At 39.2% G+C, this 24902-nt stretch overlaps 1 protein-coding gene across 2 annotated transcripts; it reads right to left on the bottom strand.

The window, feature by feature from the left end:
• Positions 1 to 3443: 3443 nt before the first annotated feature.
• RMND1 (required for meiotic nuclear division 1 homolog) lies at positions 3444 to 23025 on the bottom strand. Of its 2 annotated transcripts, XM_069852106.1 has the most exons (12): positions 22897 to 23021; positions 21945 to 22441; positions 17345 to 17453; positions 14386 to 14461; positions 13993 to 14032; positions 10452 to 10552; positions 9145 to 9251; positions 7073 to 7137; positions 6116 to 6192; positions 4841 to 4961; positions 3968 to 4084; positions 3444 to 3712 (listed from the first exon to the last, which is right to left on the bottom strand). In XM_069852106.1, the coding sequence occupies exons 1-12, from the start codon at positions 22949 to 22951 to the stop codon at positions 3680 to 3682; spliced, it is 1398 nt and encodes a 465-aa protein (XP_069708207.1). In that variant the 5' UTR covers positions 22952 to 23021; the 3' UTR covers positions 3444 to 3679. The 2 variants fall into 2 exon arrangements, with proteins under 2 accessions (XP_069708207.1, XP_069708208.1); XM_069852107.1 differs by lacking the exons at positions 3444 to 3712; positions 3968 to 4084 and having other exon boundaries at positions 4860 to 4996; positions 22897 to 23025.
• Positions 23026 to 24902: the final 1877 nt, after the last annotated feature.

Here is a 24902-nt window from a genome sequence, read left to right as displayed (position 1 = left end):
ACTGGTGATACTAGCTGTAGCTGTGACGCCTTCAACAGCTTAGAGTGAAGGAAAAAAAATACTTGTCTTTCCTTAAGTTTAATAAAGTTTGCTTAAAGAATCAGAAATGAGAATGGTTGTCATGCTCCTGTGTGAGGAGAGGGGATGTTTTTGTTCTGTTTACCCGGTGTGACTAGGTTTGTCCAACTCTTACTCTGTTGCTAAAGTGTTGGAGTTGCTTAGTTTTCTGAGATTCAGCTACTTGAGTTTCATGTGTAATACAGAGTACAGAGGTGATGTCAAGAAGTATGTCACCGGCAGGCACTTGATGGGATCAGGAGAAACAGGCAACCTCATACAGTGTACAGTAAAAATAATTTCCTAAGGCCAACAAAGATCTTGGCTTTCCTGCTGTTGTAAAAAATTACAGCCTCTTAAAAACCTTTCTCTCAGCTGAGGCTATATGCACTTCAAGGCACTCTTTCTCCCTCCTACATAGTTAAGACAGAGTTAAGCTTTTTCCCTGCCCAAGACAAGTGTTTTGGGCAGTACTTTTGGTTTTTAAACCTTGTGGACATCACTTACTGTATCCAAGCACATCAGACTCTGCATTTTGTTTTGCTAGTTGTCATGCTAGAGACTCTTGGCAGACGTGAAATGCTGTCCAGTGAAGGAAGGTTGTGCATCGCAGAGCAGTAGTTTCCAGCCTGTAGGCTTTGGTCGGACAGTACCTTGAGGGTCTAGGGAAAGTGATTGAGAAAAGTAACCTGGCAAGCTCAGCACACTAACACCTTTTGTAATTTCTAAGTTGGTCTGCACATGAAGGGTCCATAAATTGGTGGAAAAGGTTCACCACAACCTTTACCTCACTACCAGGAACTGTATCTTGTTTTCATGTCTGGTACCTTCCTTTATGAGGCAACTTTGTTACTTAGCTATCAGTAAGTAAACTGCCTTAGGTGGGCACAAGTATCTGGCTTCCCCTCGCCCCCAATAAAACTTCTGAGCTGTAATTTGTTCAGTTCCTAGGACTAAGGTAGGGTGTGGAAGAAGAGTCTTTTTCTTACATGTTTTAGTGTTTTTGTATTTTTGTTTCAGGCAGGTTTTTGAAGTTGGCAAGAACATCATCCTTCTCATAGAAGCTCCTATGTGCTGGCTGCACTTAAGACACATTATTCTGGAGGAGAGAAATAAGAGTTCTTTGCAGTGAGGTGTCATGTATATGCAGTTGCTCAGCCAGCTCTGGATATACTGGGATTCCTGTCTGGTTTTCTTTGTATATTCTGTATTTGTTGCTATTGCATCTTAATTTTTCTTCTCCTCAGGTGACTGCTACTGGTTAGATTGAACCCATTTTGGTGAAGACTCAAATTGTGCAAACCATGTAGGAAAGATGGTTCTTTTCAGTCATATACTATGTAGGTGTGTGGTGGATGAGCAGAAGTCAGGCCTATCACAGCTAAGGAAGTTTTGTGTTGCTTCTCCCGTAAAACTTCCTCCTGGTCATACCACGCATATACTTGCACAGGGTTCCCTGGAGACCTCCAGGTTCAAGCAGAAACCAACACAGCAGGCAGGGAGAGTTTCCTAAGTGCTATCTGGTTGCAGGAGGTCTCTGCTCTCTGTGCATATCCTGCTGTGAAAGCTCAACTTCCTCTCTGTGTAATACAGTCAGAGTAATCTCACTTCCTAAGAGATTGTACCATTAGTTGTTAGAACAAAACCCCTTATACTTTGATGTAACTGTCACTGGGTACCTTGTGAAAAACATGGATACAATGTTTTAATGTACATTTAAGGCTTAACTAGACCTGCAAACCCTCGAATGACTGCAGTGAATGGGGCTGGGGGCTTGGCAGGAAGAAGTGTGTGATTCTGTGGATATGATTTTATGTGCCAATATGAACTGATTTAAGATTTCCAAAGTAGCTGTGCTTGTTGTTTTGACGTGTTTGGCTTGGTAACTCATAAATACAGTCCCAAGACAGAACACTTGAGATAATCAAGACACTTCATACTTTTGAAGAGCATCAAAGCATTTAGTTCAAACCTCTTTTCTTGATAGATGCAGTTGTCCAGGAAATTTACATTTCTAGCAATTTAGCTGCAATACTGAAACATCAAATGTGAGATGAACAGGAATGTATGTTCTTGAGCATGTTATACTCTTATGCGGTGGGGGGGAAAACCTATTTGTCTGAAGGGGTGAAAAATGTTTGCTAGAAAAATTACGATTAAAATGTAACCTAATTCTCTGTTACTGGAATTAAGTGGTGCTTGGCAAGTTTTTCAACTGCATAAAGGAGACAATGTACTATTTCTATAATAACCCTAAGTCAGGAGGTTGGTGCTGAGGTTCCAGTGCACTACAAGACTTTGTCACCAGAGTATTCTGCTGACCAGTTCAGTTCCCTGAGCGGGGCCAATGGTTCAGACCTTTTCAGAAGTTCAGAGCAGTGGTAGTTTAGCTGTTCCAGAAACAAGACCTCCACATATGACCTGTTCTGTGGAGAATGCCTACTCTGAAAAGGAGCTGCTGTCTCTGAAGAGGCTCTTGTGGCACTGGTAACATAATTTACGGCAAAAGGACGGGTTTGTAGTCAGAGATTTTCCCTAGGTCTGCCCGATTCTATTCTCCTCCCCATTTATGTTTTTGATGTATTCAACAGGAGTCTAATATCACACTCAGAAACAGTTTTCAGATGGAGAGAACAGTAAGGTACTGCAAACATAATTGCACTTCTAGCCTGAATTTAGTCGTCATGGCTTGTTAATAATGCTTCAGGAGCTTTTAGCAGAATTCTTAGATTGTGTTCCTGAGGCAATACATTGGACTAGCCTGATTATGAAGAAGGGGATAAAGTAGTAGTTGTGTGTAGTTTCTGAAAACACATTTAGAAAGAGAAGTCACTGGGGATAAAAAATATCCTCTCATCCTCTTGTAGGAGTGATAACACTATGGAGATAGAAACCTACAGAACTGTAGACTAGGAATGGATTGGAAAAAAACCCAAAAGCCCAAACCTTTTACCTTAGGGGATAACTAAGATATCTTGTCCTGTACTAATTCACTCTTTGCAACTTGTACCGGTAAGAATCAAGCAATAGAACAAGGTGAGCAGTCTAATAGCAGAGAGGTTTTGTGAACCTTTCATTAGTTTCTCATTCTGCCATAGTTTCCTGTGACCTCAGCTAAAGTTCAGTTAGCGCCTCTTTCATGTAAATGCCTTCTAAATAAATGTATACCTATACAAGTACATAAATACCTTTTTGTGATGGGGCAGAACATGACATTAACTACACCTGCCAGGTTGATTAAGATCATGGCAGGTAACTTGAGGAAGATAAATAGTAGTGCTGTTTCAAAGCCTGGGACAGTGTCATGACTATCCAGGGTCCTCCACCACACACATCTCTTCCTGCATACATCCAGGCTTCCTCACTACAAACGCATCATTAGTATCTCAGCTTTACATTGGCCCATCCATAGAATAAGACTTCTCTAACAGCACCAGTACAGCAGTTGAGAATAACGTTCAGAGACTGATTTATTATTTTTTTTTTATTTGAGAAGATGTACATATTTATCAAGAAAGAAATTTCCACTATTTTCCAGAAGCGTATGAGACAGGGATTTTCCAGGCCATATAGTCTTTTTTTTTTTTTTGTCAGCTTTCTTCTTCCTGAGTTTATTCTGTCATCAGAAAATTACCCTTGCAAGTTCAAACAGAACCTGAGGAACAGCAAACACATTGATAAGAATTATAATTTGATTTAATAATCCTTAAAACAGCTTACACTGCAAATGACATAATCTGAGAAATCCCCTATAGCTACAATTCAAGTTACTTGCAAAGAACTGAAGACTAATCCCCTTGTACAGCACATTACATTAATAAAATAATCTTGATTCTCAAATTATGAAGTATATAAATTGTACTTGTCATTATGCTTTCAGTGTGATAGTATAAAAAAAAACCCCACCAACCTCTATGGTGATGAGTATTACTATCATCCATTCGAGACGTAGAGCGTGCTTTTCATTCAGGTGATTTCGCATTAGGTCTGTCAGCTCCATGCAGTGCTGAAGCTTTTCATTCATTACCTGCAAAAGATTCCAAATCTATGGCAAATCTGGATTCAGCAAGCGGAATGAGATCACTAACTGAACACAATCCACAGAAGGGCTCACTGAACAGAACTAGAAAGGTCTTAACGCTTGTGCAAAAGAATGGAACAGTGTTCTGTAAGGCAACATGTGCAAGCAATAACTTTCAAAATAAATGAGTCTTATTTTGATAGGTTCACAAAAATAGAAATTTAGATATGCATCTGCAGGTATTAAACCAGTTCTGGGTGATATCTACTCATGAAAACAGGCAGAAGCAAAAGAAGATGCATCTTACTGCAGTGCCTCAAAAGTAAGCACATATTAAAGGCTGCTGTACCTCCCACGAGGTAGCTTTACACTACTTGTTCTAGTTCAGCAGCAAGCACTATGTCACCCTTCAATGAACTAACCCGACTGATCCTTTCAGTAAGAAGACTGCTTCACATCTCAGTTTAATTTAGTCTCTTGTACATGTTTCAGAAGAAGAATTAAATCCCCTCTTCCTATAACTATTTAAAGCATAATTCAGTGGCTCAGGAAATAATGCAATCCATTCCTGTAAGGCAAGGTTGGTAAAAGATGTCAATGGGTTTATGAACATGTGGAAAAGGAGGTAGCATATAAGAGCCTGTTACTCTTTATTCAGTTTCTACGATTAAAACCAACATTCACGGAGCAGCCTGTAACCCTGGGTGAGCCAAAGATGACTGAACTGAGTGTGGAAAATTCTCATAACAGTAAGACACCTACCTTAACTCTGCGATTGATGTTGAGAAACTGGCAAGTCTTGTCATAAAGCTCTTCCAGTTTTTCTCTATCCCAGTAGAAGTCAGGTGTTATTAGCAGGTCCGAACTTAGATTTATACGGTGTCTAAAAAGAATGGGTACTACAGTAGTTCAAACTTCCTTTTGGTGAACATAAAAGCAAATATCTACAAAGCAGTTAAAAAACCCAGGATTTTTTTCCTGTAATTTTAGGTAAAACATAAGAAGAATTTCCTTTCATAATAAAAATACAATTGCAGTGATTGTTTAAAATTGGTCACATCTCCTGAAACGTTTCTGAAGAATACTGTACTAACAGTTTCGAGCACACATGACTTCTGCCTTATGGCAACGCTGCCTCCCCAACTCGTCACCTTCCTTAACTTCTGATATTGTAAGAAGATACTGAAGTTCTTCACAACACTAGTAGCTCACTGAAGCTATACATATACATGGAATTAAAGTTGTTTATATCTCAGAACTCCTAAGTGTGGCTGATACTGCATGCTGGCTACGGAAGCAGAGCACACCTTTCAGAACCAGGCTGTTGTCTTGGCATTATAAAGACTAAGAGCTAAAATCTCCCATGCTCAACCTACTGCTCGCATAAATCTTTGGACATTTAGAACATCATTGTGCATTTTCGAATGGTCCTTCAAGTAGGGATGTGAAATCCAATGTTTAAATAGGAATTGCTTTTTAAATTTACCTCTTTATTCACTGATGCTGAGGGTTTGTTTTTTTTTTTTTTAAGAGGAGTGTGTGATGATCTATATTCCCAATGGCCGAATTTCACTGGCGAGGGGAAAACCCCTATTACATTCCTAACAACGTAGCAGTGGTTTCTGAGTAAGTCAAAGGATGAACAGAACTCTCAGAAAAGTTTTACGCACTTTAGGCTGTATACAAGAGTTCCACCTACCCCTGTGCTTTCTTTTGTTATCCTTTGCATACTCTAGTAGCTACTGTAATTGCTGGTTACGAGACGTGCGTTGCTGGACCCAGGGAGGGAAAAGAGTGTTAAACCTGGATGTGTACAATATGCTGCGTAATGTCTTGTCTGTAGCTGAGATGCCAGTGGTGGGATGGTGAGCCAGTGGGTGCTCTGACTAACATAACAGCACCCACAGACTCCAGCCAATAGAAGGCTGGAGGAATTCCCCCTGCCCTGCCCCAGTGCATTTAATGTGTGTTCGGGTCTTTGTATTATGCGTAACAGTTCTGTGTAATACAGTGTCTTGGGTGTAACCAAAAAGTTACCTTAATGCGAAGAGTTCTCCAATTTTCTGCATTACATCTGCATGAGACAGTTTCACCTTCCGTCTTGACTTCAGTATCTGCAAAATAATGAGTTTTGCACTGCTTGATCCAAGTAGCGTGTACTAGGAGTTAAGAAGTCTGGAGTTCTACAGCCTGAAATATGTAGACAAGTTAAAATCTGAAGGCAGATCACACTTATTAGCATTTGAGTTTTGTTTACTTACTGCCTTGCTTATCTAGCCTAGTAAGAGCATTGCCTTGCATCTGTTTATCCAGGTTTTTCAGTAAATCCCTGAGAATGCCACCAGTACCAATGCAAATTCCAGGAACATTTTCTATGAATGATTTTCTGAACAAAAGATCATTTGGTTTTTCTTCCTACTATTTTTAAGTCATGACAGTGTTCTTTTACCTTATCACAACTTAGTCTTTTTACAGACTTCTTCCTTACAACAATGTATTAGCATTTATTTCCTGTATTAAAAAAAAATGAAAATTATGCTTTCTCATTTGAACCCAAAGAATTTAATCTTTATACACGACATAATATGGGCTTTGTACTTCAAGTCTCATGAAAAACTGTGGTTTAAGTAATTCACACAAACTCTTCATTATATTTAAGTTAAAGCACATTAGTTTCAGCCCAAGCTGCCAAACACTGTATTTGGCCAGGTTTTTTAAATGCTGCTTTTCCTGTTACACAAACACATTCAACAGCGGCAGGTGACAGTGGCACAACATGGGAAACATTGTTCCTACACAGAACCCCACTCCCAACCCTTTAAAGACCAGTTCCTTGTCCCACTTTGCAGGTGTTCCAAGGTTCTCTACGTTGTTGGCTTTACTATCAAGTATGTTAAGCATTCAATTGCTTTTTCCACATCCTCAGCTCTATCTGGACTGATCTTTTACAAGGTACAGGAGAAAAGGAGGGGAGAGGTATAAACCAGACCTCACCTCAGGAATCGACTGGATAGATTCCACAAAGTTATCCAATAATGACTCCCAAATAGCCAGCTTTACTGCAACACAGAGATGACAAAGCAAAACACTGAGACGTATAAATGCTTTCAAGTAATCGTAACTTTAAATCTGCCAACACGCCGCTTCAAGACACACTGATACAGACAATAATTACTTGCAGCAAGTTATGGTTAGTATTATACAATCAATATTCCTACATCTATAGACAAATCTAGGCAGGGTACTGACACAGCTCTGCATGCAGAACCACTCTGAGAGCAGTTCGCTTCTCCAAATGACCAGTTCAGGCTCTGGAGAGTTTCTGCTTCAGCTTAGCAGTGGTGTTTAAGTGCACTACCGTAGGTACAAAGCCTTTGGAAATTACATTCCAAGGAGGCTGGAGATAATAAGCTGTGCAGGAGCCAGGCTGATTTTGTGTGGCACTACTCAAGAATCTCTACTGCATTTCTAGTGTCCTACAGAACTCTCATTCTCCATTTGCCTGGTGTTTGATGCAGCATGCTCAAACCATGGAGAGTTAGCTTGCATAAACACGCTGCCTACACTTGTAGAAGCTGAATTAAAACCTAAGCCATTTCCCATTTTGTTTTTATGTGAATATACTGTTCACTGATGATATAACTTCTATGGAAGCTGTTCAGCACAGGCAATGGCAGCACAAATTCTATTATGGCTCAGCCTGAGCCTGCAAAGATGTTTCTACAGGAAGATGATATAACTCGGCCCTTTGTTCTTTGGTCTGCAGATTCACAGACAAGAATGAATTAGTAACACATCAAGAATTAACCCTACTCACTGAGAAAAAATAATCAGGAAAGATTTAATTTTCAAAGTGAACTCTTCTGTGGTAATAATCAATACTACTATCCAGTCAGGCCATTGATAGCAAATCCAATTTCTCACACTTATATTTCAAATAGAGAGACTTAATTCAAGTCAGTGACTTAAATGACATTTAATTTAGCCCCTGAAAAAAAGCCAGTAGGCATTTAAACTATTACTGATTATATGACAGAAGCTGGTTTCTGCTATGTCATAAATTTGACTTGGACTAGACTCGAATCCTTTCTTTTTATTGAACATCATTGAACAGTTTTCCTTTACTATGTGCAGTGCCTCTAACATAAATTAGTACCTATTATCTCCTAGGAGTAAATCGCTTGCTCCATTATTCAAGTCATTATCTTCCATGCAGTAGCTTTGAAAATAGAAAAACTATATAGAAGGCTTTTTTACTCAACAGCTCTTCCTTTGACAGTCAAGAACTATTTAGTTATGCTGTACTCCTTGATCAAATGGTGTATCACTTCAGAAACATGCATTCTGGTTCTTGATGTCTCTTCTGTTTAAAGGTGCACTTCCCCAAATACTACAGGATTGCTGTAAATTACCCTAAAAGCAGTAGGGATAGACAGACCAGAATTTCTTTAAAGGCTTTTTTGAGGGCAGCCTTAGTGCTGCTAGCTTCATTTGAGGTCTGAAGTGGCAGAGAGGTGTGTTTCCTCAAGCAGCAGCACCTCTGCTGAGCCTGACTCCTTCCCAGTGCCTCTTGCTGCCTCCTGATGAAGGTACCATGTCTGGCACGCAGCCAAGACTAATAGGCCTGGAAAACATAATCTGTGACTCTGGTCCACACCTCCGACAGCTGTACACCTCCCCAGCTGGGAATCTAGCTTTTTTCTGTTAGAGGAAACAACGTCAGGATGAATTACCTAAGGTTGCTGACAGGTTTCTAATACTGGACTCTACACTGGCTGCTATTGTAGAATAGTTCTGAAGGGTGGGGAACAGGATGCTAAGTAGGTTTCTTAATGGGCTTTGTTCATCTTTAAGACAATTTACATTGAATGAGGTAATTCCCATTTACAGAAAACAAGGTAAAAGCTTTGAAAATGAATCCTCCCACTAAAGCACAATGGATCTTCACACAGTCTTCCTAAACCAGACACTGCGCTTCTCCAACCTGTCACTGTACAAGTCCTACTTATAATGACACTTCACAAAACCCACAGCATACGCTGCTGTCACAAACAATATAAACTTACCAGAGAGGCAAAGGGCATTTGAAAAGGCAAATTTCTGCAGAACAACTTCATCACTATCCAGCTCAGAATTTAGCACAATTTCTCCTTTATGAAGCTTTGACTGACCTCTGTTAAAACAGAATTGAGGCATCTTCATTGACTAGGTCATCAGCAAAGGTGCATTTAGAGAACAATCAACAATACAAGGAAGTTTGGTTCATTATTTAGACAGAGTATGCTGTACCTCTACAGATATCACCCCCATCCTTGCATTCTATTCATGTCCAACCTGACAATAACCAAATAAAATAACTGAAAATTAGTTTCTCTGTCTGAGACTAATAGTATGACCAGTTTTTCTAAGTTGAAATCAAACTGCAGCATTACTATATACACACAGAGATAATTCAGAGTAAGCAGGATGCTGGCCTCTCTCCTGCTAGGTCTCCTTTATTATCTTTTTGTTTTCTTCTGTCACTTCATCGACATCACTCCCTCCCTGCTACTATGTCTCTTGCCCTGAAACTTATATTGCAGAGGGGCCCAGCAGCAAAGTCATTCAATTTATCATGTCAGTCTCACTAGGAAACTTGCATAAGCACAATGGAATATGCCAGGAATCATAAAGTACGCAACTGGACAGTACATGCAGTTTTCAAATGGCAAGGGCACTCCCTGCTCCCCAAACCAAAACCCTATCCTCTTATCAGGTTACCTGAAATAAGCTCAGCCTTGTTAGCTCTGAGTGTTACAGTGTCCTGTCTAGGAGTTGGGTTTTGGTGCTACTGGAAAATTATTGTTTATTTTTATACTAATTTACATTGAGAAATATTTCAGTAGAAATTTGCTCTCCGTGATGAAAAACATTATTTAACAAGGCAAGAAAATTTGCCAAGTTTATCATTCCATAGTATTCAAGTTCTAACTTTCCAGGGAAGTATGTGAAGAATTACATGGGAACCTAGAGGGCACTACAGAAATCTTTTGGAAAAATTCTTCTTTAAAATGAGGTTTATCTTAATAATGAATATTTTTTTTTCTATGAGGTACAAGGTTTCTGTTTGGGATTGATGAAGAGCATGTTCAAATGTCTGGACACAGAACTTCAAAATTTATAAAATCTAGTGCATAACCAAGTCACAAAGGCAATCACTTGCAAGTTTAGCAGTTCAGCAAAATCTGTCATTTTAGATTCACTATTTACTCCTTTCCTTACTTTAATAATTTGAAAAAGAGTAAGGAAAAGTATATTTTTACTAGCTGCTTTTGCCTGAATTTGTTTTAGATGTCTGTTAGCTTTTATATCAAGAGTGCTTGAAGATACTTACTCTCCTATTCTATAGTTCATCTCCTCATTCTCCCAATGGACCAGTGCAACTTCATATGGCTGAATTTCATACTGTTCTAGCACTCGCATTATATTCTTCATCTAAGAAAGAGACAAATGCACACACAGAAACTGTTAACCATGCAGATACTATCACTCTACAAAGACCTAGCATCTAATAGGTTGATGAATGCAACTTTCATGCTGAAGTGCCTGTTCCTGCCAAAATTACTAGTTTGCTGCTAAAATCAATAGTTTTGTTTAGGTTCGGTTATATTAATAGAAATCCTTTACCACTACAGAAGTCTGTAAAAATGGTTTCAGCTGGCAACTTTCAAACCTGTCAAGTTAAATGCAAAATTTTACTTGCAGAAGTGACCCAATTGTCATTTCATTCTGAAGTACACTAAAACCTGATGCAGGAAGAAAGAGCCTTTGTCTCTCACAAAACTTTCTCCTCTGACATCTTACTTAGGATCCCTCATCCTTGTTCCTTTCTATGTGCTACAAGGCTCTCCTCCTAGAAAATGTTCTGCAATAGAAACAAATTCTGAACTAAAACCAGCACTCACCTACAAGTTTTTAGAAGGAACAACAGCCAATAAAAAACCCCAACAATATACTTTTGATGCCTAAATTCTTTAAAGAGGTGAATCTTCTACTAAGTCATACTTAAAACACTCCCTTCAAAATCAACAGATAATAGTTATAGTTAATCTTCTAGTGCAAAACTGTCTGCTAGTGCATTGCTCATGAATGTCCTGGTTTTGGCTTGGATAGAGTTAATTTTCTCCTTAGTAGCTGGTATAGTGCTGTGTTTTGGATTTAGGATGAGAATAACATAGATAATACACTGATGGTTTAGCTGTTGCTGAGCACTGCTTACACTAAGTCAAGGACTTCTCAGCTTCTCACACTGTCCCACCAGCGAGAAGGCTAGAGGTGCACAAGAAGCTGGGAGGTGACACAGTTGAGACAGCTCACCCCAAATGACCAAAGGGATATTCCACACCACATGACATCATGCTGAATAAAAACTGAAAGGAGCTGGCTGGGGACAGCAACTGCTCCTTGGAGATGGGCTGGGCATCAGCCAGCAGGTGGTGAGCAATTGCATTGTGCATCACTTGTTTCCTATTATTATTATCTTCATTTTCTGTCCTTAAACTGTCTTTATATCTCAGTGCAGGAGTGTTACCTTTCCACAACTCTCTCCCCCCTCCTACTTTGGTTGGAGTGAATGAACAGTCGTGTGGTGTTTAGCTGCCTGCTGGGTCAAACCACAACAATGAAACATACTCTCCAGGTTAATTACTCAAAAAAATATCTGTTGGATAACCTACAAGATGGATTTTTTTTCAGTGTTAGCTTGCTTTACTGCTTTAAAGAGTTTGGGTGATACTATGTAAGACATGATAACATTCTTCATTAAAAAATACCCCAACCCTACAGGCTGAAACTGCTTGTTTCACAATCTTGAATCAAATATTAGCTTGAACAGAACCTGCCGTATATTCCAAATCCTGCAGTAAAAAAGGTTAAAAGAATTTTTTTTAACCAAGGAAGTGTCTGCTGTTAAGTCCCTCAGCTTGGCCAACTATCTGTGCTGTGCCCAGCAATGCAAAACCTGATTAAACAATGCCAAAGCTAATAGCCAATCCATAATGTAGCATGCCAGACTTCAAGAGTGCATTCACTTGGATCTAGGTGCTCTAGCTGGCTTCGTAAAGTCATTACTAATACAGCAGTAATTATGCTGTTAACAGACTAACAATCCCTTCCAGAACTACACCCGGCTCAGGCTTCCCAGGGCCAGTACAGGGCAAGATTTAACAAAGCTTTACAGATCGTAACTGACTCCGTGAAACTCGTGTGTCTTGTAACATGCATACTTCCAAAGTTCTTCCATTGCTATGGATAATAAGAAATTATATTTCAGTGGCAGCTTTCTTTTATCTATTCAGAGTAATACAAAGGCTTCCACTGACTAATGTGAATTTCTTCCAGGCCCAGCCTAAACTTATAGAAGGGACTACCTGTGACACAGAACATTTAGTGAGAACAGACGTTCTGGATTCACTAAATGCAACCTCTTGCTATTACAGGCAATCATGTCACACAATTTCCTTTAGAAAACCCATATGACACTCCACCTCAAAGCTAGTTTTGCTTTTTGCCCTTTCTATTTCTAGTTTGGACACCATTGCACAACCTCCCGCTCGGGTATTTCAAACAGTATTTTACATTTTATATTTCTATTTATGATCAGTCTGAATTTTTACTTCTTATGTTAAGTGTCCGTTAGTTTAAAATAGTTTTTCTTCTTGTAACAGTCATTCTGGACTACTTTTAAAAACCAACTTTGTCTATTCACAGTAACTCTCTACGTTCCATTTTACTGAATTACTTTCAGTTTCTGCTCTACAGACCAAGTTTTCTTTTTTTGTTTTGGTTTCAGGTCATTAAAATGTGTGCATAAAAATACCTCCTCTATCTGAGCAAGTTGTCTGGAAGTTAAAACTTTGACCATGATTTCAATAAGCAGAAAGAAATCTTTCCTTTTCTTTTATAAACAAAGCTAGCAAGGGACCAACTAACATACCATTATTGACAAGAAAAACGTGGTATCAGATTTTCAAAGACACTTAGGCATGAACAACAAAATGAGATTTTTCAGAGTACTCCAGTGGGTAAAGGTGCCCAAATCATAAAAATCAATGTGAGGTAGTCAGCTCATCTTCAGTAATACCTGTGGGTCAGCAGCATAGTTACCGCCACAGCACCCTAAGTGCGCTACCGGTGAAGTTTGAAGAGAGAACTAGTATCTTTTTGTAGGCCTGCTGATATACTAAAGTCCCCCAAACCAGACATGAAATCAGGAACATTTAAGGTCTGAAACAGAAAAGCGAACGTGAACCCAGAAATTGTTCATGTCTGGAAACAACTGCTCTGTATTTTCATTTGCCTTAATGAAAATCCTGCTGTGAACTTCTGTGCATCTTAGTATCATCTCTTTAATACACCATTTAATTTCACATACTCTGCATGCAGATAAAGCCAATACTTTTTCCTCCTTGTATCCAGAATCCAGTTTGAATAGTTTTAACTTAAGTGGCTCCAGAATGATTCTTTTCTTCTAATACATTTTCTGTTACATTAGTGCCTTTGAAACAACCACTTACAGATTCATTTGTGTGATCTACTTCTTCAGAATGTAAAGATCCAAGAATTTTCTTTTTGCCAATCTCACTAGATTACGGTTTCAGACTTTTGACCTTACATAGAAAATGTGATCTGCTTTGTATGTTACACATATATTTGCTCATTTTGTGCAGGAAATCAAGTTTCAGTGGTGACACATCAGCAACCCACACAACTTGAGGGCAGCAGCAGGCAAAGCATCTGCACTCATTAGAAGAATCGGCCCTTTTTTGTTCATGGGAAGATCCAAGCTTCCAAACAAACCCCAAGCATGCTGGGCTTTGTGGGACTGACAAAACATCTGCTTATGATGTTTTAACTAACAGTTTTGATTTACTTACACTTTTCTCTTCCACATTCCAAAACACAACAGCGCCTTCCCTGTGAATTGAAGTAAAAACTGGGGTGTAATTACACTGTTTTAAATGCAATACTCTAATTGTACAGTGGCAATTTCTGTCATTGTGAACCAAGGAACTTAGTATGATCTTCACAAAAACTACATAATAGTTGCTTTTCAACTATACTTTCATGAAAAAACTTGAGAAGATAAGTTATTTTTTTAATCACTTAAATAATTCTGATTTTTTTCTTTAATCATTCTGATCAGACACTTATTCCTTGAGTTTCATGAGGTAATATGATGAAATGATCCAGCAAGCTGCACCACTACATTCACAGCGTTAATCAACATTGTGAATAAAATAATGTTTTAAGCATGACTTATAACTCACCTGAAAAAGAAAACCATGCCAGAATCATCATCTTTAGCAGATTTCTCAGTACCGATCACTAAAACATTTGCAGCATCTGGTTTGAAATAAAAGAAAAAAAAGAAGAATTATTCAAATTTGTAAACATGAAGCTATAAGAATGTAATTGCAGTTTAAACGTTACATGCTAACACAGCAGTCGGTCCCATATTTTATTCTTCTGATAGAAGTGCTTGCCAGGAAGCAACTACAATACCAAACTATGCTGCTTCTCTGAAATGTCGCACTCCAGACAGACTCCAGTGCTATGCTGACTTTCACTGGAATACTTAATTAATGAAATTTAACAGTTTTGAAGAACAAAACACTTAAGGGAAAACTGATGCAAGGCATAGTAAATATCCCGAAACAAAACACAAAAGTGGACACACAACATGAGTGAACTATGGAAGTTTGCCCACAGTTGCAGAGAAACTACCATTCAAATCTTTCTCTTTTCTATACAGCAGGGAACTAATATGCACTCAAATTTTGCTGACTTTGCTTTGATAGTCAGCATACCCCCAGGACAGGAGAAGGTGCATCTGCCTTCTCCTTTGGATCAGAAGCACGCTTTTGAAACAGATCTTCCAGCCACCCTCACTTACTATATACTATGAACAGTGTCAGAGTGCACAAACTGGATTCTTTTTGCATTAAATTAAAACGAAAGAGGAGCTACAAAAATGCACCTGTGATACTCCAACCGCAAACTGGCATTTGTAACAAAGGATCAGACTTGAGACCCTGTAAGCAGAATGCCCCGAAACTTACAAAATGTGTATGCTGGGTTCTCAAAACAAAGCTTTGGGTTTTTTTTCCCTACAGGTTTGCTCCACTGTACTACTCGCTAATGTACACAAAGTTTTAGAAGTCCTGATACGGTTTTGACAAAAAAAAAAGGTTACTTTCCAGTATGATTCGTTTTGTTGCAGAACTAGTGGAAGCTAGAATAGCGACCCAAATCCCACTTCTAAAGTGAGAATCTGCAAAAATGAATTTGCAGGGCCTAGCACCTATGCCTTAAAAAGTTCAATCACTTTGCAGAAAGTTCACAAGTCATGTGAGAAGGCATCAAATTCAGTCTGTGTCTGAATTCCACTCTCTGCTTTACTACTTAAGTCACAGATGCCAGGTAGACTGAGATGACAAAGAGAGATGACTAAGTATCAGCTATACTTTTGCCAATACCTGAACTGAGACCATATAGTTGGTCTGTATGAACTCTTGAAAGGATTTTCTTTCACTTGCGATTCAGATTCAGAAATACCTGATTCAACGAATCTCTAGAGCAAGTTTTGGGTGTGAAGTTTGAGTTCACCACGGAAGAAAAATTTGCCTACATTTTCTCATTTGCCTTTTCAAATATCACTCTTCACTTTACTGATCCATTCCAGCCAAAACATACACACTGTGTAAGTGGAGGTACGGGATCTGCCTCCAAAAATATTTTTAAAGAGGGCAAAACCAAGACTAATGCTTAGGAAGATCACTACAAAGCAATAAATACACACACTAATTGCTGATTTAGAGTTCTACATGCTAATATTTTTCAATTTTCCAAGACTGAGTGTTTGAGTTGGTAACCAACCACTGCTACACACACAAGCCAACCACCACAATGCATCAGATCTGCTGGCACAATCCAACATCCTTTCTTCATTACTTCCTCCAAACTTTTGGTAAACAGAATATCTATTGTGAGGAGTCAAAAACACACCATGAAGAAATGAAAGAACTGGTAAAACCCATACTCCCAAGGTAAAATACCAGCAACAGCAACATTTGCTTTACAGTAATTCACAGTCATGCTGGGGATTTTACAAAGTTTCTATCCCAAAGCTGTGAAACCAGTGTCTGTTTTAATACAAAGAAACTACATATGAACATGAAGCCTATACTCTATAGCACCTTGCCTTTCCATGTTCATCTTTCTGAGCAAGCTGATCATCACTGTGTTTAAAAGAGACTCACTGGAATATAATTGCACTTGGATTATTAAATGTTTGAGAGGAAGACAGATATTTGATAACCTCTACTGAAATACCCATAAACACTATCTGTCATCCCCTCAGCTTCATATAAGCTGTTTATTCAAGGGAAAAAAAAAGTAGCATTCTACTGCCAATGCACGAAAATCACAGCTGTTGTAGGGCATAAGGTTCCTTCAGCTATAAAAAGCTCCATTTGTTTTCCTCTTGTAGTATAGTTCAGCTACTTCAAAGCCATACTTTCCCTAGTTTTCAGAGATACTTTGTATGGAATCCAGAACCAAATATTTTGCTGAAGCCTAAGTGAAGCATTCAACACTTGCTAGGGTGTATTTGGCACAATTAAAAAAAAAAAAAGTATCAACTGCATTCGCTTTTCTAGAGCTAAGAGTTTATTCATTTTGCTTAGTCAGCAAGATTCTCTCATGCAGGCCTTCCTCTCCACCCTCAGTTCCCCTCCAACCCTCAGTGATTTCACATGAACAGAGTGTGGATACGGAAAGAAGATGCAACACTTCAAATTACAATTTTTTTTTTTCTGACAGCTGAAGCATTATGGTGTCACATTACTGAAAGATTAAGTAAAATAAAAAAAGGTTTCAGTATTTTTGTCAGTTAGGGAATTTCTATAGAAAATCTTTCATCAGAAAATCTCCAAATTTATTTTTCCTGCATGTATTTAACTTTTCAATACTTTTAGTGTAATTGAAATTTTGGAAAAAAATTACTGCGGGGTAACAGCAAATGCTGCTCTTATTGCTATTCTGAAAGGTTTAGTGTGTTTTTTTAAGCAAATGGAATTTTCAAGCAAAGCAATATTTTTATAGGCAGTATGATATAACCCAGGGTATTATCAGAATAAGAATACATGAGTTATAAAAATTATATACCTCACCCATATTTCATTTCTAAAGGTATAACATTGCTTTTAATATGTTTCAAAAATCTACCTCTAGGCAAACTTGTTATTTCAACATATCCATGTGAAGTCAGGTCATGACACAGATTACCAAGATGATATTCATCTGCTGTTGCAAAGGCTGTGCACTGCATCAGATTCTGTGCCAAAGGAATAAAGATTTGAGTTAGGGAAAGGCCGAAGCAAGATGTTCATAAGACAACTGTTTGCCTCAAATTTATCATGAGAGTGATATTTTTCATTTATTCACTCTCTTCTACGATATCTTTGGCATGCTGTGCGCCCAATGTACAAATAAGACTCATGAGATTACTTACTCCCTGTTAAGTGGGAAAGCAAATCAGTCTAAGATCAAACCAGGTGACACGACTAATTTTCACTAAGTCTAAAAAAATTGTGACAGAGCCATGAAACAACCCCTCCTTCCCTGAATGCCCATCAAATGCTTTAACAGTAGAACTACATATGCTCCCATCCTATAGCTTATGACATACTCAGCTAGCCATCAAAATCAAAAGCAAGACACCCCCAATATCACCTTTAAAGTCTGTATTTTAAAGCTACATGGAGTTCAGTTTTCCCACACTGCTTATCAAACAGAAGCTCAAACTGCAAACAGCACATTCTTCCAAGCACAAAGCTCGCTGCCCAGGTAATCCCCAGGCTATGAGCCGCTGCAGCACTGCAGCACAAGAAGTCACAGATCTTCCAGGCCCATTGTAGATGCTACAGATCTACAGTGTCCACCCAGAGCTAATCTTGCACTAACAACATGGCCTCAACTGAGATCACAGTCGAGCAGTGTACAATAGTCAGAGTGTGAAACAAATTTCCGCTGAAACAAACGACTGCAAAAATGATACTGACTTGCAATGAGACTGACTGATGCATGGCAAAGAAATCAGAAAGTCATCTGTGTAAACATTTTTTTGATTAACCAAACAAGTAATGAATTCTACTACTCATTTTAAATAGATTTCTTTGTTATTATACCATTTATGTCCCCTAATGTTTTTCAGTACAATGTAATGGAAGATATCCAGAAAGCAATGTGTCTCACTGTGGATCAGTCACTTCCAAGTGTTTTGTAACTAATACAAATGAGGATGTAACTAACAACAAATGAACAAAAGAACTGTACTCATCTGCAAGAGTTTATACCCACAATACACTTCAACTTGAAATCCAAATGATAATCTCACAGCACTCATACACTATGAAACAGCAAGGCTTAAAAAGGTGTTCTGGTCTTTTGGGGGGCCCGTTCGTTATCATTCTGAGGCTTCGCTTACACACCATCTTAATTCAGTGGTGACTAACAGAAAATAAACTTTACAAGTAACTACAATATTCAGTGAGCAATTTTGTAGGAATATTTCCACAACTGTGCTATAAGGCTGAGCTAACAGTGGAACAGGATTGTGTTTTCAGTTCCTTTGCTGTAGTACCTTTGAAAAGTTGCATTATCACAATTGCATCTGTACAAATACATTTTCAATCAAATAGACAGTGCAAATTATATATTTCAGATTCTTCCAGAAAAATCTGGTTAGTACAAGTACAGATGCTCTGTCAAGAGCAAACTTTCACCTTCTAGCTAGCACATCTGAAAATCTCTGTCCTGCTCTGTGCTTCCCATAGTTTATTACTCGGGCTGTTGTCCATGTCAAGGCAGAGGTACCACAGGACAGACTTTGTGTCTTACTGATGCAATTTTAGTTTCAAAGTAAAGACTTCACATTTAGTTAGAAGCAGAACTTTTCTGCCAATACTACATGCCTGAAAGAGCACTTTGGATATGCAACTGTTTGTTTGGTTTTTTTTTAGTGTAGTGTTCCATTTAAACTTCTACTAAAATCTTGTTTTATGGGGAAGACTTGAATTGTGTATAATCTGAGATTAAGACACCTAAATAGATGTGTACACAGTCATTCTAGTTGTCTAAGCTCCCATGATAGTTGGTGGATACATGCAAAAAGTCTGTACTCTAATCAAAGTGATTCAGCTAATCCTTAAACAGATGTGTTAACTGGCTGATCAGCATTCGTCCTGTACTTTCTGCTAGGTCACTTTCACCCGCAAATTTGAAAAAAACCAAACCAGAATTCAAGATCTATGCAGGTGCTAGAAAGGAACTCCAGCAACTCACCACCCTGCCTCCTCCTTTCCGCCTACAGCTGGGGCTTCATTGAGATTCCATTCAGACCACCACAACAGCTATCCTTAGAAACAGCTATCCCAAGTACTTCAACAACTCATTTTCCAGATTTTGCCCCCAACAACTGCACGGGCTTGTGGAACGATAATTCTCCTCAGCTCATCCACTCCACTTTAAGTAGACACACTTTTCTTAAGAGAGAAAACCTGTAGGATGAACTTAAATCCTCACTTCACCATAGGAATCGGTTTTTATCTTAAGAATACTATACTATGTCTTTACTTCGGTTTTAGGCTTTTTCTAGACTATATGGCTGTAGCACTAAAAAGGAGGTCAGAGGCTTTTCACCACATCGGACTGTATATCAGAGATTAACTAAACTGAGTAGTGGTACTGCTCACTGCAAGACTGACTAAACCAGTTAGCTGCTTTCAAACAACTCCTCCCTCTTTCCTGAAAAACTTGTCTTACAGCCATTTATCATTTATCACTGCTATCAGCAGCTCAGCACAGAACACATGAAGACCCGTGCTGGGGAGTGGTGGGAAGTACCTAATTAATGGACTATTTTGCAAAAGCAAGATGTCAACCGCCAGGCCTACCAGGCAGAAAACACAAGAGATTCTTGAGTTCATATAACCAAGAACCTTAAGAGTGCCCCCAGAGCCGGTATCATAAAGGGCAGACCCAGAAGACACAGCAGGTTGCCCGAAGGTAACTGCCCTGGCAATACTGCCTGAGTTACTGGAGGGCTCCTGGGAACCTACACATATACAGAAAAGCGAGCTTTTTTTGTGACACTAGGATTTAGAGAAAACCAAAACCACACTGAAAAAACCTAAAGGATTCTCCACTTGTATTACTTCTATCAGTTATCTTGCAGAAATCAGCACATCTTTCAGTTATTTTTCTATACTACACAGCTATAAGAAAACACAAGCACAGGTAAAAAAAAGCTTATTGCAAAATACTGTTAGCCTGCAGTCCAGGTGATGGCCTGTCTGTATCCCTGTAGATGGGGCAATGTATCTGGCAAAAGCACAGGGGGCTTATTCAAAAAGAGCAGATGTTTCTTTTAGGTCCGTGTTTACGTGATTTCTGGCTCAGCATTTTGCCATGTGGAAACTTCCTCAGAAGATATATTATTATTTCAGTAGATCAGGCAGGGTTTTCTTCATTTCTTCACAATGGAAGAAAGGAAAAATAGCAGTGCATATTACTTGTGCGTGTGTGTATGTGTATATATATATGAAAACATCAAACAAAGAAACTGTTTGCATTCTACACTGCCATTTAAAAGCCTCTACAATCTAAAACAAATGTCAGTCCAATCCACTCAGCAACAGAAAGAAGCACCCTCTGAATGTAATGTCACAGCATGAATGACAAGCTTGAAACATTACATGGTGTTTCAGGACTAATATTCTTCACTTTCTTATTTCAAAGAAACAGGAAAATTCAAGTGGGAACTAAATTGTCTCTTAATGGAGTCTTTATGTTACATTAAAGCATACTACTTGTCATTATCTAAGCTTCTAGTTAATATTTTGTACAACAAGAAGGCAAGCAAAAAAACTTCGTTTTCTGTGCTCACATTCAGTAAATCATGTAATAGGCATTTTGCAATATGTAAGGTATTTCTGAAAGCACAATACTTCTTTCAGTCTTATCTATAAAATTATTTTATTAACAGTACTCTGGAACTCAGTTGTAACTTGAGGAGAACAGTAACACTTCTGACACCAGAATTTTCATTTGGGAACTTATATTCAATGATGCTTGAGGTTTGCTGTGGCTACTATTGTGGCTTACAAAGGACTACCTTAAGGATAAAGGGCCGCAAGTATGCACTGTTCCATTTAATCATATCTAATTTTATCCGAAACAGTTTGTTGTTAAAGTTACTCTGCAGACCTAGTAGTCAGGAGGTCAAGGTGCTATTTCTACACGTGGAATAATCTTCCTCAAGTAACAAAAGCTACGTCTGCACCTCAGTTTCCCATCTGAAACTTAATCAGAACATAAACTTGATACTATTTCCTTTCAGCTTGACTTCTGCTTGATTAAAGCCTTAAAACTGGGTAGAACTGGACAAGCAAGGGTACCTACGGAAAGTTAAGTTATTCTGAAAGCTAGACTTTGTTTCTCAATGATAAATATGATTTGACTGAACTAGTTAAAATTATTTTTATTGTGTTTAGTCTTTCGTCTTTAATAACCATTTATGTTCCCTCTACTTTTGTTTAAATATGACTAGTAAATCTCCATTTTATTTTCAAAATAGCAGACATAGTAGTTTCTACCAACCTTGTTTTTGTTTGCAGAGCTTCAACACTCGGGTAAATAATGAAATTCTTCTTGCCAAATAAACACGTTAATTTCATTACAACGCTAATCTAAAAAAAACCCTGAATTTAAATTAAATTGATCAAGTTCCTTTGATGTCATTAAGACTGTAAATTTTTTACTTTACCTCCATGTCTGACAGTAGTGGCTGGTTAGTTCTGGATGGTTGCTTGGTCCTTGGTGCTTTTGGTGGCCTCTTCACTGGCTGGTTATTGTGTTTTGGAATAATTTTACCAGCTGGTACAACTGAGTAAGATCTTGATGATATATTCCAATGTTTTTTAACATGCACTGTATTGAGCTTGTAGTTCTCCATCATTGCCACACCAAAACATTTCCAGGATGGAAAAAACCCCTTCCCACTCTGATTAAAAACATTTCTTCCCAACACCAATACATTTCCTTGGAGCAACTGCCAATTCTTGACTTGTACAGATTGACTTGTCAAAGAAGGTGAAGCGGTTTCTGGAGCATGCAAATTCCAGGATTTTGCTGTACTGTCAACTTTGTTATCCAACTTTAATAGCAGATGTCCAGTTCTTCGGCATCGGCATATTGTTGTTAAAGCATGGAAAGATCTAGTCTGAAGGTGCAGAAGTTTCAGTCTCATTGCTTCCCTCGGATCTGTATTTAAAATGAACAGAATCATCTATCAATACTTTGGAAAGAAATAATATTATTTCCTCCTTTTCTACAAGACAGCCCATACTCCATTTGCATATGTTAGTACTCCTAAGCACATAAACATTGGTAGGATTAATCAGCTTTTTTTTCAATGCTATGGAGGTACTCTAGTTAAGATCAAAACACATTATTGAACTCTGTGCTTGCAACTCATGGTGAAAAAGTAGAATTGGTTGCCATGTCAATATGTAAGCATGTATACTTTCCTTCTGTTGCTCACTCTGAGCAGCAGTCAGCACTCTCAGTAAACCCTCTGTTGAAACTACTCCTAAGAAAGCACACACTTTAAAGAGGACATCAACCTCTGTGGATCACTATTGTATGCATAACCAATGCAACAATTAGATTACTATGTGTTTGTATGGGAATGTCACCTACGGAATATACACACTGACCAGCATTAGCTGAAACTGCTGTACTGCAAGCAGCCAAGCACTGATCCAGCTCCATTCATCTGTCACAAACAGAGTGAGAGTCAAGTCAGTCAGGTTACGGTCTTGATCCTTTGAGTATGTACTGATGCAACGGGGACTGCTGCAGATCTACCTGTGCTGATAAAAATGTGAGAGTGTCTTTATTCTGTTATTCCAGAATAAGAACAAGGTTATTATACTTATGTCATGTTGCATGAGCTAATCAAATAAAGGTTGAAAGTATTCACAGGCAGCAGAATTAATACCTCAATAAGTGTGTTTCACTTGCTGAAAAATTGCAGTCCCTACCCCCATCTCCCTCATGACACAGAATCCATCTGCAGCAACTTATTAACAACAACAACGTTTTTCAGTTGCACGACTTTAAAAAACTGCCAATTTCAGAATATTTTTCACAAACTGTGTAAAGGACCTTCAGTACCCCATATACATTTAACATTATAGTTTAAACAAGCATTTTCTTGTGAGAACAAATAATTCTGTGCCAACTGGAACAAGCTGTCCATCCTGACAAGGATAACTAAACACTAGCACAATACACACAAATAAAAAAAAAACCAGCCCAAAACCTTACCCTGACATAATGAGATAGAAGGGGAGTACTAATCCTGGTGGAAGAGGCATAAACCACCTTTAAGCTATCACAGAGCAAGTGATATTTAGTATAATTTTATGTGCTCTTTGCCTGCAGATTTCTGCCCAATGTGTAAGTCTGTTATTTGCACACTTATTGAAATAAACTAATTATTATTTTTGTTTTAAACATCCTGTATTTAAAAAGCTACCCAGAAGACTCTGACCGGGACAAAGCACATTGACCTTTTAAAAGGCCTGTTAACTGGATATTAAGAAAGCTGAAAAACTCAGCAACTGCAAGCCAAAGTGGGCAAAAGCCAAGACAAGAGGAGAAATCTCTTGTAGCATGGCATAACTAACAGAAAGAGGCTCACAAATGCCAGGTAAATCCACACTTTCCTGGCACCTTGTGTTGAATCGTATTGATCCTTGGACAATTTTTCAACTGTACAGGCTTAGTGCACATTACAAGGAAGCAGTGATTACTGGAATAAATTTCATTGAGGAGCCTTGATGGCAGACCTGCAGCAGCAGAGGCACCCAGCCAGGAAGACTGGAGTCAAGAAATCCAAGAAGCAAGTTGGATAAAGAACTACCACAAGGCTGTAGGTGCGATCTCTGAGCATCAGAAACAAAGCTGTGCTTTCTTTTCCAACATCTTGTAAGGATTACAAGATGTAATCCCCTCACAACAAGAAGCCCCTCACAAGAAGGATGTTGAGGCTCTGGAGCGAGTCCAGAGAAGAGGGATGAAGCTGGTGAAAGGGCTGGAGAACAGGCCTTATGAGGAGCGGCTCATTCTTCCGAGGATTTATATGGTTCTTTGTCTAAAACTAGTCTATATACCCACTGCTTTTGTAAGATGTCATGCCTTTTTAGAAGGGCATCCGATTCGGTGCCGAGTTGTAAGACAAAAATATTATTGTCTTTGCTTCGACGACTTTGTCCTTTTCAATATTTTACCCGCGAATCAGTGTTCCTCACAGCCTCTTTAATAAAAGACAACGTTTATCCATGCCCGCTGCCTTGCCAGCCAGGACTCGTAAGAAAAACGCAGGGTGAGGCCGGGCCGGGCCTAGGGGCGGGCAGACAGAAGCCGGAGGCATCCGGGCCCCGCTCTGCTCCTGCCCGGCAGTGGCGCCCCCTGCCCCGCCCTGCGGGGAACAGCGGCGGCCGCGCCCCCGTCCCTGAGGAGGGGAGAGGGGGGCGAGCGAGCGGCGCCCCCACCGGCTGCTGCCGGGTAGGGCGGGAACCGGGCGGCCCCGCAGCCAATCAGGAGGCGACGGCGCCCCCGGAGGAAAAGCGGAGCGCGCGCTCGGCTCCCCACCACCCCCACCGCCTTCCCCTCGCGGGCGCCCCCCGGCGGCGCCATCACCGCCGCCTCCTCTAGG

This window comes from Phaenicophaeus curvirostris, chromosome 2 (genome assembly GCF_032191515.1).
Source record: "Phaenicophaeus curvirostris isolate KB17595 chromosome 2, BPBGC_Pcur_1.0, whole genome shotgun sequence".
Taxonomy (NCBI): domain Eukaryota; kingdom Metazoa; phylum Chordata; class Aves; order Cuculiformes; family Cuculidae; genus Phaenicophaeus; species Phaenicophaeus curvirostris.
The sequence above is the reverse complement of the archived record's forward strand: the minus strand, read 5'-3'. Positions and strand labels throughout refer to the sequence as shown.